At 32.9% G+C, this 17,541-nt stretch overlaps 1 protein-coding gene across 1 annotated transcript; it reads right to left on the reverse strand.

Annotated features, from left to right (window-relative positions):
* Positions 1-343: 343 nt before the first annotated feature.
* Positions 344-9,829, reverse strand: LOC135157907 (scavenger receptor cysteine-rich type 1 protein M130-like). Its single transcript, XM_064115061.1, has 4 exons — positions 9,789-9,829; positions 4,905-4,996; positions 4,247-4,570; positions 344-3,871 (listed from the first exon to the last, which is right to left on the reverse strand). Exons 2-4 carry the CDS (start codon positions 4,975-4,977, stop codon positions 3,456-3,458), a joined length of 813 nt encoding a protein of 270 aa, XP_063971131.1. The 5' UTR covers positions 4,978-4,996; positions 9,789-9,829; the 3' UTR covers positions 344-3,455.
* Positions 9,830-17,541: the final 7,712 nt, after the last annotated feature.

Raw genomic sequence — 17,541 nt, forward strand, 5'->3', positions numbered from 1 at the left:
CCTAATGGTAACTTGCCATCTTAACCAATACCCCATAAACAGGGCTTCTTTTCCAAAAGTTTACCGCAATCATGTTGCTGTAGGTCCATGCTGCAATCCAGTGTAGCTCCAATGAATTCATAGCTCAATAAAATCTTTAATTATAGTTTTAATGGAACTTATATTGCCAATTAAATTTCTATGGTTGGATTGTGGTGTCATCCAGTCGTTATGGATCGAAAAGAAGCAAGCTGGACAGGTTTCCCTTCACCACCTCACACCTAACACCGGCCTAGAAATGAAAGTTTAACACATGGCTACTACAAAATATACAACAAACAATACAAGGCGACGTGTCACGCATGCCCAAGCTGTAAGTTTTTATTTGGAAGATTATACCAATAGCGCTTCTTCATTCGTTACCGTCGAAATTGGTAATCTATAGCCTCAATTCCCTTCATTTATACTAAATTCATACTGTATATGAGGCTATATTTAAAATTATTCCACTCATTGAGCTTTCCCAACTTCAAGCTGAAGACAAATGTTCGGAATATACTGATACCGAGAATTCAAATTATACCAAAGATTCAGTTTATTTCAATTGTCATTGTCAGATTGAACTCTACCTTGCCCGAATATAGACAGAAAGCACCAACTACAGAAAGGGGCTTGTTGTTTTGTGATGGAAATGATTGAACAGAGTAAAAATGAGGCAGTATGTATCCATACAATATATTCGGTGAATAACATTTTGTTGATATTTGCTATTAAGAGACCCTTAAGTGCGCATTAAACAAAATATTGAATTATATGTTTAAAAAAATAATTACTTTTAGATAGTCCTTACAATTTAGTCAATAGGAGTTGTGGTTTTGCAATCACATGACATTGGTTTGATAGCAACTTGGTTCGCTATGGCCCTTTGATAAGGCCCCCTTAGTCTCATGACCAGGTTCTCGGTGGCAGGTTGCTTAAAGGCATTCATGCTTTCTTAGCAATCGGGTAAGAACTTCACTACTATCACCATTACCATTGTTTCTTTTATGAAAATGATTTATGAATTAAATGTCAAATATTTCAAATTCAATACGGCTTTGAACTTAATACATGTGCATTTGTTTTGTTTTTTTTCGACCATGGAGCTATTACAGCTCCACGTATCAACAGTCACTGGGATACAATCTGCAACCATGATGGTCTGCAAATGTGTATTTTTTCCAATTTGTTATTACGTAGTGTTACTCTGTTGATTAGTATACTCTCCTTCGAATTAGTTTGTCCAGCTTAAAAAAATCCATATAATAACTACCATCACCGATAAACATTTATTCAACTACCATTATCCAGCTTGACCTTTACAAGACTTCATGGTTAACTCTACTCCTTCAGACCGACAAGCGTGGAATGGCTCAACACACTCACTGCCAAGAAGACAAAATTGGACATTGCCGTTACAACGCCAGAAGTAGTACATATCGCCATATTGAGCATAAGTCCTTAACAAAGACTTCTCACAATATATGAAGCACAATCTGCAGGTATTTGGACGTTTGCACTCGTAGACATATGCACTTCGAAAGAAGGGGGGTTTCGCAAAGACAGCAGTAACGAATCGTTCTAAAAAGACTGCTGATTGTGGTTCAAATGTTGCGAGTAGTCTTTGTTAATGACTACTTATGCTCTGTATGGCGATATGTACTACTTCAAGCGTTGTATTGCTACAATGTCTAATTCCGTTCTCTTGGCAGTGGGTAGAGCTATTCCAGCTGCCAATGGCAACTGGGGTCAGCAACGGAAGTGTAAACTTCTTGGTCAAGGGTTGAACCGGATGGTGAGCACATAGCTCCTAAAGGATTATTTAGCATGTTTTTCGGCTTTCAATCTCAGGCCATAGAACAAACGCCATACGGCCATTGCCTCTCAGCCTGCGGGGTAATAAAGATTTTGGATATCCAAATGTGGAACATTCATCTAGGACAGACACGTTGACCCCTGTTGTTAGATTCCAAGACAACTGGACTTGCCAACTACATCAATACGAGACTAACAAGAGACAGCGTGTTCTTCTTCACAACGAGGTTGTCATAGGCAAGCATGCCAAGCTCCTCGAACTTGACCCAAAAGCGAAGGAAAGGCCGAAGGCACCGTCAGCATTAGAGTGGAATAGAATTGTATTTCATAGGCTGTGTTCATAGGCTCTGTCCATACCCTCAGAATTGGCGTAGGACATGCCTGAAAACTTGCCATCGATCCAGGCTTCTTTGTTTATCTCAGCAGGAAAAAAATATATATGCACAAAAGAACTTCATTTATTTTAGGACAGAACGGAACCCCCTGCCAAAGACGCAGTCTGTGTCAAACGGGGGCATTCATGCTCGCTTCTCTGGCATATTAAATACAGTCTTTAAATCTCCTGCGAAGGTAATTCCAGAGACAGGATATCTTGACTAAACGCAAAGTGATTACCAAACCCCATCTGACTCATCAGGAGTTTGTAAGATAGAAAGAGTGATGAACACGCGTTCAGGGGCGTCATACGAAAGGATAGGGTCCAAGTTGATAGTCGTTTCTAGCCAGAGGCACAAGCTTTATCCTAGTTGAAACACTTAACGTAAGCTATGTGTTTGAAATTGTGAGAAGTCAAACAGTTTGGGCTAAATAACCAATACATATGCCCTTCGGTTTGGTAGTTGTATTCGACAAGTTATTTCTTGAAGAAAAAAAAATCCACCAGACATGTGTTGATCGTAGAATATCAACGACTCAAAGCAATACGAGAGGATATAGGCGATGCCATTTCAGAGGCGTGACTTCGTTAAGCGCGACAACAAAGATATACTTGCTGCTTCCACCTGCATTTTAGTCTACTAGGGTTGGATAAGCCACAGCGTTGCCCAGTAAATGACAATCTTGACTTGTCAAGAGATCTCTTACTTGGATTGATGTTAGTCCTAGAGTGACAGAGGCTTACATAGCCGAAGAGCTACCGTGGACCTACCATAGGTCGGAAACACAAGACACCTTGGAGCATACATATCAGTACTAGCAGGGAAGTCAGTGGCAGGCTTTCAAACATGAAACAAATGATAACGCCAGGCGTTGTCAGTTAATAAGAAATCGCCGACTTGTTATATCATATGCAACCAGACTGGCCTGCACCAGTGTCCTCACATGACTCAGACACTCTCAGAGGCACGTTCCGCTTAACGGTCCCTCTTCAGGGAAGAGAATACCCGACTCTTGAGTAAAGACGCATTTTGTTCATACCGAGTTACACCATAAACCTATTGATTGGTCCTTGGTTACACACATGAATAGCGTGTGCCTGACGTTTTTCAGTTCATTTGTTGGCATGCACTGAAAATTTAATTCCGTCTCGGGTCTTCGGCAATATCAGATGCCAAGTTCCCCAATGCCGCTTCAACAAAATCTTATTCGCTTCACATGCAGTTTCCGTAAAGATCTGATAACAATTAATATTTACCTTCTCCATGTTTACGTAATGTGATGGGTTGAGTACAATCCATGATGAAGAGTTCTGATAGTTTCTGAAATTCATTACTAATGAACATGTACGAAATGTTATTTTTATAGATAAATGTACATCCATCGGGATAAAATATGCAGCTTCGGTGGTCCGCAACTCCGTAAGGACATCTCCTCACCTTTGTCATACTGTACGTGCTGCTATATTCAAAACTATCCCACCAGTTGAGCTCCCCGAATCCAAGCTGACGACAGATGTTCGGAATATACTGATACCGAGACAAATCCCAATTATAATTATAATAATAAAGATACAATTTACTCCAACTGCCACTTGACAGCTTGACCTCTACATAGCCTGAATACTGATCAGGTCCGTATCTAAGCCGCAAACCCGCATCATCTGTATAAGGTTGAAAGAAAAAAAAAAGTTTAAACAGAAATGTGAAACAATATTTGTGACGTCATAACCGTATTTGTCATAATCGATATTCAATAACACCTCATCCTGCATGAAGAAAAAATATTTAGTCACTACTGAAGTATAATCGTATTATCATCATAAATGAGAGGACATTTTATTATATCAATATCTAAGAGAATTATAGACATCTAACGTGTCAATGAATTTTGCTTTATTTATGGTTTTCAAGATAAATAGCAAGTAAGGACAGTTTACGGCTTCAGATTACTTGAATTATCATAATATTAATCAGTGTTAACATATTGTGTTATTCTTTTGTTACTTGGAAATCAATATCAATCTAAGATTACTCACTTGGGGGAGGAAAACATACTATGCCCTTGTCATTGTTTCCGTTCGCTCTTGTTATCTTTGATGGTATTATGCAGTCAGAGAGGCGCTCTTCATGACCGTAGCATTTCACCGAAGATATACACTTGGGACCTGCAAAACTTGGTAGGGTACCGCTGACCGTGATAGTATTCGGATAGCCTTTGCCCAATTCTCGACAGACTACTTCGGCATCGTTCATATCCCAATCACTGGCACAGATTGTTCCCCAAGCTCCATCAATGTACACTTTGACAAGGCCGGCGTGTGGATAACCGCTTGACATAGCTTGAAACCCTGCTTGGTACTCTAGTAAATCAAAAACACAAATTTTTATGTACCTGTACACATCTTATTCTGACGAGAGATGTAAACTGTTTTTATTTTAGATCTCTTCGTTTGTGCACGTTTGAGATAGTTTTATGCACAGGTTCCTTCTTTGTCATGAAATAGATTGATTTGAGAATTATATTTTACCTTGTAATTCAGTACTACATGATAAAGCATGGTTTATACTAGCTCGTGTAATCACATTGCAAAATTGCAAATCTCTCTATATCGATGATAAAAGCAACTGGAAATAGTATACATAATAGTGTGAGCGCAATAAAAACAATCGTACAAGGACTAAGCTAGTACTCACGACGTGCCGCTGACGAAACGGCTATCAGACCAGGGAGGATGCACAGAATCAGTTTCAGGTTCATCGCTGCCATTTTGACATCAGACTCACAGCTGGAAGAACCGAGAAATGATACAAAAGTTATCTTTGGCCTCCTAATATATTCGTTCAGTATAGCAATGACAGCGAGCGGAAAACGGACGAGAAGTAATGGCGGGCGCGCGCTGAGCCGATGTGGCAGTTGTTTTAACGGCCAATAAGGAAATGAACAAAGACAAACAAAGTTCCCCTGACAGTGTAATTACATTAAATGAAACAGGAAAGGTCCACTTAGACGCGTCAACTGATATGCGTCCAATATTATTGATATGTTTAAACGGGATATTTCATATTTGTGTAGTTTTATAAAACTAACATTTAATCTCGCGACCTAACAAGTGGAAAGAGGAATTGCGATGCTTTGATATCACGTGGCGTGCATGTGATTGGTATTAATCGTTTTACTTATTCCTGGGACTTTGCCAATAAGGAAATAAAGCAAAAAACAAAAAAAATACCATATCGAATTTTACAGGGATTTTGTTTTATATTGTTATTATTCTAAAATATGGTGATAACAAATAATAGCAATAGCAATGAACACGAAAACAGTTCAGCGTCTTCTTCAAGATGGCGTTATCTATATTTGGAGATTTCATATACGAATTTTACATTTTACATTAATTCCATTTGGGAGTCCTTTTTATATTGTGAAAGTTCACATCAAAGAATACTGTTTATTTTTAAAGACACAATATATCTTGTAATGGATTCTGACTTTGGCATATGTAGAGCCTGAAAGCCTTTTAATCAGTAAGGTTTATTCATAGCACTAGAATTTGTCTTACATCTGCCAATATGAGCATTTTAAATGTTAAAACGGAAAACATGAGCACCGATAACGGACACATTATGTTCGGCGAGGAGGAATATTAGCCCTAAGTCAAATTAAATGTTACATTGCCTGTGAGGAAATTTAAAACAGTTAAGATTAAGAGCTTAATGTCAGATTAAATCGAAAATGAAATGTCAACTGGTTTTTTTTTTCGTTACTTTAAGACAATTTGAATGACGATTATCAATTAATGACCTCTTCTTATATCTTGAGTGGAATAACTGACAACAAAGTTATAATACAATTTTAAGCCGCTTTAGGAGATCAATTTGTAACCAATCCAAATTCAGCATATGTTCATGCATGGTTGTTTTATATTTCAAAGTCAATTTCATCAATTGTTATATATTGCAGAGAAATAGCGACAGAGCTTTATGTTGTTTTGAACTTTAATTTCAAACAAATAAGGATGCATGCATTTTAGTTCAACATAGTAACATCTGAACCTACTAATTCAGAATATGGCGCCTGATAATAATTCCCAATTTTTTTTGCAGGGAGTGTGAGGAATAGAAAAAAAATGAATTTAAAAAAGAAAACAACTCGCTTCAACACATCAGGAAGTAAAAGGAAATGTCATCGCGCTTTTCTGAGAGCTATGTGGCAAATGTTTTCAGGCTCTATTCCAAACGGGCAAAAAGCCAAAGTATATTTTTTTCTCTCAATACCCAGCGTCATAAACAAACCTCTTGAATGATATCTTATGACGTTGACATTAGTCCTCCAATCGAATCATGAGAAACGGCTTACCAAAATTCAAAAGGACTTATGTGCAAGAAATTACATCTCGTTTTATCAACCGTTGTATGCAACTACTACGGTACAGCAAAAAACATTTTCGTATAACTGGTAATGGAAAGAATAAAATGTATGTATACATGACACTAGAAAGGATTGCATTGAGTCCTCAATCCCCATGAGTGTACATATTATTTAGCAATGCAAAAAAAATGGAAACACGCCAATTTTCTAACGGAAAGTTAAGCAGGCAATAATTGGAATGAAATAATTTTGCAATTAAGATTTTTTTTTTCTTTCTGGAAAGAAGTTTGTAATTCTGCACATCCATTTTTTGTAACAATTTCCAATCTTATTTTTGGAGGGAATTTATGGTTTCCATTTGTTCTAAGCCGATTCATTAATCATTCGACTTCAAACAGCGAGGAAATACAGATAGAAATTATATTTATGCAAGTTCTCTTCAGAGTTAACGTTTACTATTTAAATGATTATGGGGTTGTATTTCTATCACAACGGAATAACATTATCGTGTTAAACATTATCGTGTTAAACAATGTCATGTTTTTACCAAATAATCCTTTCAGCCGTTTTGCTTAATTGACATGCTATTTAACGGTTTCTTACTAGGAGAAAAGTTGTATTCCATCTTATGAAAGTAGCGAATTATTGTCAATGACGTTGAGTATGGGGTCTTATCTGTATATCCGGCAGGAGGCGTTGAATTGTTCATCCGAGTTATGAGATGTTTTTATTTATATTTATTTATTCATTTCAGAGCACTTCAACCTCGATCAGCTTACCGTGACGCCTATCAGCATGCATAAGGAGCAAAGCGAAGGAGCTTCCACGAAAAAACAGTTCTTCAGAAGAGTGGAGTCAATCAGTGTTCGGGATCTTTCTGTGTCATAGACCCGTTTGCGATGTGAATAACGAGTACATTTAATGGCCATTCCGGTAACAAGGAATTTATTGATGCAAAAGAAATGTTTCTAGTTCGATATTTAATTAAGATGATATCACAAATTCGTATAAATCTCATGGAGTCTTGCATTAAATAATCAGAAGGCCTGGTGTCAATACTTGACAATATTTATTTGAATAACACGCAATTGTATGATATATTTCTGCAATGTAATCTAATAGAACTGAAATTAGCGGTAATCTCAGGTAGATGTGAACTTACTTAGCGATAATCCTAGGTTGATTTGAAAGTATCTTATTCTATTCTAGGTACGTTATTGTGTGCCGCCATTAATAGGTCCAATGCACTGAGATCTCTCAACAAAGGACCGTCTGATTCAGGGAACGATATTGTTCTAAGGAATATAGGACGTATGTATCTTAGATGACTGTAAAACATGAATAAATGTATAGTGTTGCATACATCCTTTCTATTTCGATTCAGCGATTAGTAGATCAGTACAAGCGTAACATTTTAAAACTAAGAATTTATTACTGAAAAAAAATCCAAAGTTAGAATACATGCCATATTTTAAAATCATTTTGCCTCAGGAATATATTCATTTTTATGTATAGCTTTTCATTTGTATACAAACCGTGCAATTATCTTATTATTGTGTATTTATGTCTCGAGAACTCCAATTATCTTAGCATAAAATATATACTTACGTTCTACACTTGTGAATTTTGTTTATTTATAATATTTTCTTTAATTCATATATTTCCTCAAATTCTCATATTTATTACGTCTCCATAACTCATATTGTGTAAGCATAAAAATACATTAAATGTAAGCGCTGCATCTTTGTTATTGTATTATTTTTTTATAGTTTGTGGATTGAATATATTTCCTCAAATTTGAATATCTTATATGAATCTTATATTTTCATGACTGCTGGCATCATCAATATAAAAATTAGAATAATTTGAAATAAGCATGTCATGTGGTATTTTATATGTATCTTGAAATCCTGTATCTTGTTTCGATCAATCCAGAAATTATTATTGTTCGTCGTGATGTTGGATAATGAGATTTAAAATTATACATTGCTGGATTTTTCACGACCTTTCATTAATACGTCCGTGTGGTTAAAATTATTCATATTTCTCAGTTGATTACTTACATTAGTTTGCATGCATAATGTTTTCAAATTAATTTTCCTCAATGATTGCTCTGCAAAATCCGAGTAAGAGATAGACAAAGATACAAAATAAAAGACCATTTTCGTTATATTTGATTAGGTTTTAGAGTTGTTATCCTTTCATGTTTGATTATTTTGTAAGGTTGTAAATTATACTGGTTGATGATATTGAAAAGAATTATCGTCTAAAAGCTTTTCATCTTACAATCCGATAAGTCTGAATATATTTTGTACTTTATAAAGCGAAAAGGGACACCAAAATTGTGTTCGAAAAATCGTTAGATATTATGAAATTTCTGCCTTATTTTAATGCATGAATTCGTTAAAAAATATTTTTAGTGTGTGTTTTAGATATTCATATAGGAAGTATAATTCAATTTTGTGTTGGATTTTCATGTTCTTCTCTAGGATTAAAACGTGAAAATATTTGGTCTAGAAAGAATAACATGGAAATGTACCCCAAGACCTAGATGATAGGATATATAATGCTGTCCGTTTGTGTACGTTGGAATCACATCTTAATGTTTAATTTTCATTTAATAATGTACTTGTAAATTTGACGTGTGGCTATACTCCAATGGATTTCATTTGTTAATGCAGCTTTATGAAAAAATAGAAATAACATTTATTTGATTTTTATTTGAACAAACGAATTACAGCAATCTACTCCCTATACAGTATTCGTGTTGCTGAATGTAATCATACTGGGTTAATTTTATTTGTTTTAGTTCATGGAATTATTTGTCATTCACCCCCTGTCATGGCTGTAGATATTCATTGTTAATGACATGCAGCTCTTTCTTTTTTTAATTATAGACGATGTATTGTAACAAGATGCCAGATAATCCAAACGCGGACAGACAATAGCAATGGGAATTCATCATTGAGCATTTTATAACGTCACACTCTCACTATATCAAGAAACAACAAGAACAAGGCAAAATGAACATTGGCACGTCTTATATATCGAAATCAGTCTTTTAAGAACAAAATAAATTACAGCAATACAATTCAATAAAAGTTCGACAAGATCATGCAGATAATTTTGAAATCACACATCATATTCGCATCACAAAAATCACACAACTGATAGATTCGAAGAAAAACGATTAGAATATATTATCTTACTGTCAGGAGTGACTTCACTGTTGACACCCGATATTCGTTCTGACCACAAACCTTCGAAGCAGATTGGTATAGGCCTTCTACAATTGTCCAATGAGCGCCCTGGAAAGTTTTTTTTTTCGCTCCGTCAGATGTGAAAATAGGACATGGCGCCATCGATCTGGATGCTTGCCAAAGTGGAGAAGGAAACAGATGGCCAGATCTCTGAAATATATAAATGAGAAAGATATTAATACAGGCACTTGTGTTTGGCTCTTAAGAACTGTAATATGAGATATTTCCTTGTTTGAAAGGGACGAGGTTTGCTTGTTAATAGATGTCATGCTAGTTGACAGAATATGACAATAATTTGAAAATTACACAGTAACCTTTCCGGATTTACAAATTTTCTAGTTTACGATCTCCATCTAAAATATGAATTTATACATGATATAATTCAAGGGTTGTTCGTTATGTTTACTATTCTCACTGGTGTAAAAATAATGGATTAGTGACTTTGAGATTCAATGGCCTTTCCCTCAAAATTTACAAGCGTTCTAGTTTACGAATTCCTATGTAGAATATTTATATGTAATGTTAGCATTTCAGTGCTAATTTGTGTAAATGGATGTATTTCGCTGAGGCAGAATAACATTTTTCACAACATTTATAAACGATTTATTTTTACAATGTTCCATCTAATATAATGACTTTATACATATTATACATATTGCTGCGTGCATTACTCGTTATGCATTCAATGATGTATATGTATTAATGTCTTTTGGATTATTGCATAAATTTAGCATGGTAAACGATGGTAGTTTGTTGCTGTTTTAGGGTTGTCTTTTTTGTATCTGCAAATAGTAATTCGTTAACGGTATATTGTTCCAAAATTGATTAATGTTTTATTTAATGTTATAATTGCACCAACGAAGAGAAATTTGTGACGACATGAACGAGTTTTAGACAAAATGGGCATTAAATATCATTTTTTATCAATTAGTACTTTTAAGAAATCATATTAAAAAATGATTTGGAAATGAAAATAAATTTGTGACGACATGAATGAGGTGTATGGAAAATGGGCATTAAATACTTATTTGTTTATGAATTTATAATTTTAAGAAATCATATTATAAATATTTTGGAAATGAAAAATACAAGATACATGCTCTTTATTTCATGGAAGGGTATTACAGATGTCATTTGTACTTATTTCAACATGAAATGTTACCAAAGGAACTGGAAATAAAAGTGTTTTACAAGTTTCGGTAATTTTTCGTTCATGCCATGCTATCTAATTTAATCTATGAATGATGTTCATTTTTTATAAGCCCTATATATACATGTTTTTTTTCTGATGTTTCATTTTTATCATTATTTGTATATTAGTTTTGCTGTATATAATAACATGTATTTATAATTATTTGTAATCTTTCCTTTTAATATGTGTATATTTTCTTTATACAGGACCATTATGTGAAACAGCCTGCGAGCTGAATAATGTTTTATCCTGTTGAAAGGTGTTTTAATAAATAAATGAATAAATAAAATATAATTTGTCATTATTCATAACTATTTTATAAACAAACAAAGAATGGGGTAAATAAGTAAACAAGTTAATTTTACATCTTGTTTTTATTTTTGTTTATGGATGCGTATGTCTATCTTTAGTGCGTAATTGAAATTTTGTATCACCAAGCATTGTTTTAGATTTAGTCTTTATATATCAGCGTCAAAAGATTAATACATTTTTCTAAAAGGTTAGAAAGGAATGATTATTGATTATTTTCGTAAGCAGCATGAAAGAGAATTTTACTATTATATTCGCGTAATTCTTTGGTCTTTAATCATGTTTATATAATAGCATCATGGGGATGAAACTAAACTTGGGTTTTAGGTTTTGATTTCTTGATGATAGGCTGATGGCTATTATTTTCTGCGAATTGATTTTCATAATGAATACATTTTAGAGAACGCAGTTTTGGGTAATCTGCTCTGAGTTTTTGGATATGAAAAGAATATTGATTTTCAATGTGCCTAATATTGAGTTGAGCATATAATTATGTAATTCATGTAGGAAAAATACTCGAAGAACATTATCACAAGAATGCTCAGTTTTATTTCTCTCAATTTCAATAGATTAAAATACTAAACGCCATATCAACGTAAATTAATAGTGACATGGTTCCTTACTATATCCGTCAAAGGAAATGATAAATACTTTTTTACATAAAAGGAGATATTTTATTTTATTTTTAATTGCCGTGATGATGTATTTTCTTTACAATTCTTTATATTATCAGGTACGGTAGGCTACATGTGTTTAAATAATGTATTTATAGCAATGTATAGACGACGTATCTTTTGAGCAAATAAAGTTTTATATATATATATAACAGACAGAAACCCCTTTCTTTTTGTCTTGATTGTTTAGACTGCATTCTGCTCTTTGATTTTTATTCTTAGTACAATTCTCCGTTTTGGAAAAGAAGACACTGTTCAAGATTCAATATTTTAAAAGTCAATCAATTCAAGTTTAGATTGCATTTCTTTATCTATATTTATTAAATTCTGACGCAGCAGTATATTCCTAATATCATCGAGAATTAGTATTTTTCATGCAAACAGAGATAAATGAAGATTGATCTGTGGAATCTAAAAAAGGTGCGATGAAAGTTTTTTTTCATGAATTTCGCATTGTCTCTCAGTTACAATATCTGTACGTAAAAATTGTCACATATATTTTGTGTGATGACCGTAGCTGGCGTCCTTTCTTAATTGGCTTTACCTCACAAAATTTAACCATAGCAGCTAATATCTTTCCCAATAAAAAGAAATTGAAAAAAAAGCAACTAAGACAAGATTTGATAATATGAATGTTCACGTCATTCGTTCTGCTTACTATTGATGATATTTCATAAGCGCGTTTAAGGGGAGAGAGAGAATAAAATCACAAGTAGAAAATAGTCTGTACAAGTGGCATACATGTTTAGATTTTTCATATCACTATAAACATGACAAAGTGAAATACTTTTCTGGTTTTATTTGTACATTTCATTTTATTGATAGTATATCTCTTCCCTGATTTATCTATCCTTGCAAAGTATGATTCGAACCTTCCTGAGATGAGTCTAATGTAAAATTTTTGACATATAATAATCAAGAGCAAACGGGTATTTATCTATATAATTATTTGTATTGCCCAAATCATCTAAGAAATGTGACCTATCTAATATTTGAAGAACAGTTTTAGATCAGTAGTCAAACCAAGTGATAATATATTCCACAAGGCTTTATTTACACCATATATATTCACAGGTATTACCAAAGTTGCCAGTGTTTTGGTTTTCAAGGGAAGACTTTTTAATCTAAAATAATTTGGTATGCTATTTCTTAGAATATAGAGAATATGCATCGTGGATTTATAAATGAAAGAAAATGAATGGAGAATAACAACCAATAGGTAAATTCATCAAGGCTGAATTTTTTTTATCAAACGTTCGAGAGAAAATGCAAGGTAAACAGCTTTTACAAACTTGTATATGATATGGGTTTGGCAGCGTCATATTGAATAATATTGTTTTGTAAAAAAAGAGTTCAAAGTTATTCTAGAAAAAGCAGCAAAAAGTGTGTTTTTTTTTTTATTTACAGTGTGGAGTGGGTTATATGTGTAAACTTTATCATTTCAGTATTTATTTTTAGCTACCTGAGAAAGCCACTGATTAGAAAAGAATAACACCATATATATTTCATTTCATTTTTTTACTTACTATTAGCATGCATTGCACAATATTAATAGAAAATTTAAAAATCAAATGAAAGTTTGTTATGAAATTATATGACTTTATTTGTCACTTACATATTTTGTCATCCTCTTGCCATGTATTGGTGAGAAGTTTTACATGATATCATCTGGCTTCGTGATAAATACTTGTTTCCCAGAAAACGATTGTTTCCGGTGACCTTTGGATATATAAATTAAACATTTTAGTTTATGAGAACAATTCAATACATATCCTTTCAAAATAAGTAGATTCGTTTCTTATGGATGCTATGGATTTATATTATAAACGTCTTACTGAAACTACTTAGATCTTGTATAATACAGTTACTGTAGACCTCAGCAATTCTGCAAGTAAATATTTATCCCTGTTTGTGTTATTTATGTTTTTTTCTTGAAAGACACCATGAACCATGGTCTATAAGCCTATCATGCTTATTAAATATTTGTATATCATGGTGAGAAACTTTGTAAACGTTTAATTGTTTAAGATTTGTATTATGTTTCTTTTTCCACCAAGCATCTACAATAAAGCAATATGAATTATTACTTGAATTGTTTAATACCCGACACTTAGTTTTGCATAGCGATATTCAATAAAGATATGAATTGATAACTTTGAACTCTACAATTTATTTCTCTGTTTTTATTGAAAATAGAATCGTGCAATTATGCAACTGTTAAACGGATATTTTTTCAACACCAGAAAGGGGTCTTGTTGGCACAATTGAAAGCTGAAGGGGTATCATGCAGAGTGCATGGAGCGCAACTGTTAAATATTATGATAATTCTATTTTGATAAATAATGAATATATGACACCACATGATGATGGAATGAATAATTAAAGTCGGAGATGATGATTCCTAATTCTCACATCACAAAAGTTAAGATAGTGAATGCAATTAATTTAATGGGGAGTTTATCATAATTATGAAGAGGTTAAGATTCACCAACTTGTAGCAATTAAACGTTGAAAGATTTTGGATCTGAGGGAAGGATGTAAATTCTTAAAAGTCTTTATTCGTCAGATGAATTATTATACGAACTAATGAAATCGGTCAAGAGATCTCTGGATGTGGTGGAGTAACTAGATATCGAAATTACAGTTTTATTCAAGGATAGATAAGCAAGAGAGAACTTTAAAAATTTAATGGACGTGATATGCCGTACCATGACAACAGTTACTCATCAGTGTGTCCTTCATTTTTGTTCCATGAATATACAGATAATTCATATTTGTTAGTATGATCCCAATAGAATAAAAATGTGAGAACGAGATAATAATTTAGAAAATAATGGTGTGTAAAATAGTTGTGAATGATAATCCCATGAGGGATAAGAAAAAGAAAATGAGGTTATGAATTCAAGAGAACGTAATCTTTCTATCTTTACAATCTGGTAGTATTACATTTGGTATGGACAGGAAAACTATTATATAGTATTAACAAGTAACAATTGAGCTCAAAGTTTTCATTTATGTTATTGTTTCGTTTTAGGGTTGTTATTATTATTATGGTGGACAAAAGAACGTGTTTATGCTTTAGAACGAAACATCCTAGACACGATACACGCTAGAAAGGTTTTCATCAATTTCTGAAAATAATGAGGAGAATTACTTTCAGTTAAACAATAACATCTTGTAATTTAGACATGCTTGGTTTATTCTATTGACGAAACGTTTCATGTATTTCAAACTTAATGTTTGATTTTCCCCCATGAACTTCAATTTTCGTTTCGTTTATTTACCTGTTTACAGAACTTTTCTTAAATGATGCTGACTACACTGATTATTCTGTATGAAGTATGTATTAGGAAAGATATATGTATATTTCCACGCCTATGAATCTTTTGGCCTGTTTTATCTGATTTTCACAATGTTAATCGGAATGGTAAGCATAAGTAACCATGGCGACCAATCGACAGTATCCTGAGTATGACAACTTGAAGGTTTATAAGTTCATACGAAGCCAATATTCAACATATCCAAGAACAATTTATTGTTTTTCTACTATCAAGATATTCATTAAAGACAACCATTTAAAATATAATGTACAGTTCCCACCATAACAAAGCACTCTGATGGTTTGGTGACCAGGAGAAAGAAGAAGTTATAAAAGGGTAATGATATAATAAGTGCATTATGTAACTATGCTTAACATTAATTTAGTATTGCAGACATGGATTGATCGAAATAGATGCCGTGTAATGCAGTTGAAATTAAATTTTCGGTATATTAGGTATTGATGTTTTCTTGTTTTTTTTTTTGTAATCGTTCTTCATCTATCTTAGTTGTATACGGTTGTTCTGTAGACATGTTTTAAGAGAACATGAGATACATTCCAAACACGTAATGTTCCCAACTAATACTTTGGCAGGAATCTAAATGTGGAAGGTATTACTTCATGTAGTTGGGGTAGATCGGAAGCGATTGATGCAGAATGTTACTTCATTTGTGACGGCTTTTTGCATCTCTTGATATGAAAACATAACATAAAACTACACACCTTCTTTTATGTGTTAATTCTTAAACATGTATAATTTTTTAATATAGACGTTTGCTTCTGTTTCTACTGAAAATCTTCAAAAAGATTCTTGTTCAAACATGTTTACGTCATTTCGATACCAATTCAATTAAAGGAAAGAAGGAATCCTCAAAAAGTTAGCAGCTTCATAAATTGTATATTTCATCGGTCTCTTTGATTATTACAAAGTTATCAAAATTTTACTTACAGGGCGGCTTGTTCTCGTTTTGGAAATATGTATGCCATTTTAGTTGTTTTAACAAATGCCACAAATATCAATTTCAGGAATTTTGTACGTATTTATTTTACAAAGGCATGAGAGTGTTCGATTATTTGTGTTGGTGAAACAGGCTCTTAGTGGGGATGATAAGCTCTGGTTAATATTCTTCTTTTTTCAAGTATTGTTTAGATAGTAATAGAACCATCCCCTGAGAAAATCTTATTGATGATAAAGATGTCATTAATTTGCAATAGGTCAGATTGAAGGAAATATTTATGTAGTTTATTTATTACTTAAATGATGTTATATTATTACGTTCTAAAGAGAGAGATATTCATGATTGAATTACAGTATATTTCGTTAATGCAAGAGATAGAAATTCATTTTGACATGATTTTATATCCAGTATTTATAATGTTAATCAAAGTTTTTAAGTCAGATGTTGATAAGATTTAATTGTTCGATGGGTTCATTTTATGGCACAATTCGGGGTACCAATATCTATTTTATCACATCTAATCATAGCTTGCTGGTAAAAATAATCAGACTATAAGGCCTAAATTCAATTTATTTTAATAATTTTAGTTTCGAATTAATTTCCTAACTTATTTCACATTTCATAATCTAATTTTATTTCACATTCCTAATCCTGTTTTGTACTCTGTATTAAGTCAATGTGGCCTACATGAGTGATCTTGCTTTAGAAAATATATATTTTGGTAATGCAATAACAAGGATGTGCACTAATGTTTCATTTCTTTGTTTGTGTTTGATGCTTGATTTTGGAAACTCGATCTGAATTTGACACTTGACATCATTAAATGTTATCACTTCCTAGTCGGTAAGTGCAGAACGGAATGTCTTAAATCCACTTTCGTTCTCCTCATAAGGGTTAGAGTAATATTTTGTTTAAATGACATTGATTTATTATACAATATGTAGGAACTAGTTTTGACAGGGTCGTTTATCATCTATACTAATGAAATATGAAAATCGTTGTATAGATATGGTAATATTGAACGGGGGCATAAATATGCATTTTTTTATAGCTTGAAAAAACCCACATAATTCATTACTTAACTCAACATTGACCTACTGACTCAGAAAAATAAATCCGACCTTATTACTAACGCAATTGCATAGATATTATCATATTATAAGGACTTATTAAGAGTGCTATAATTTATAAGAAAATTGATTTGATCAACCACGAGCAGCAAATTGATATCACAAAATATCAGATAGCA

This window comes from Lytechinus pictus, unplaced genomic scaffold (assembly GCF_037042905.1).
Source record: "Lytechinus pictus isolate F3 Inbred unplaced genomic scaffold, Lp3.0 scaffold_20, whole genome shotgun sequence".
Classification (NCBI taxonomy): Eukaryota; Metazoa; Echinodermata; class Echinoidea; order Temnopleuroida; family Toxopneustidae; genus Lytechinus; species Lytechinus pictus.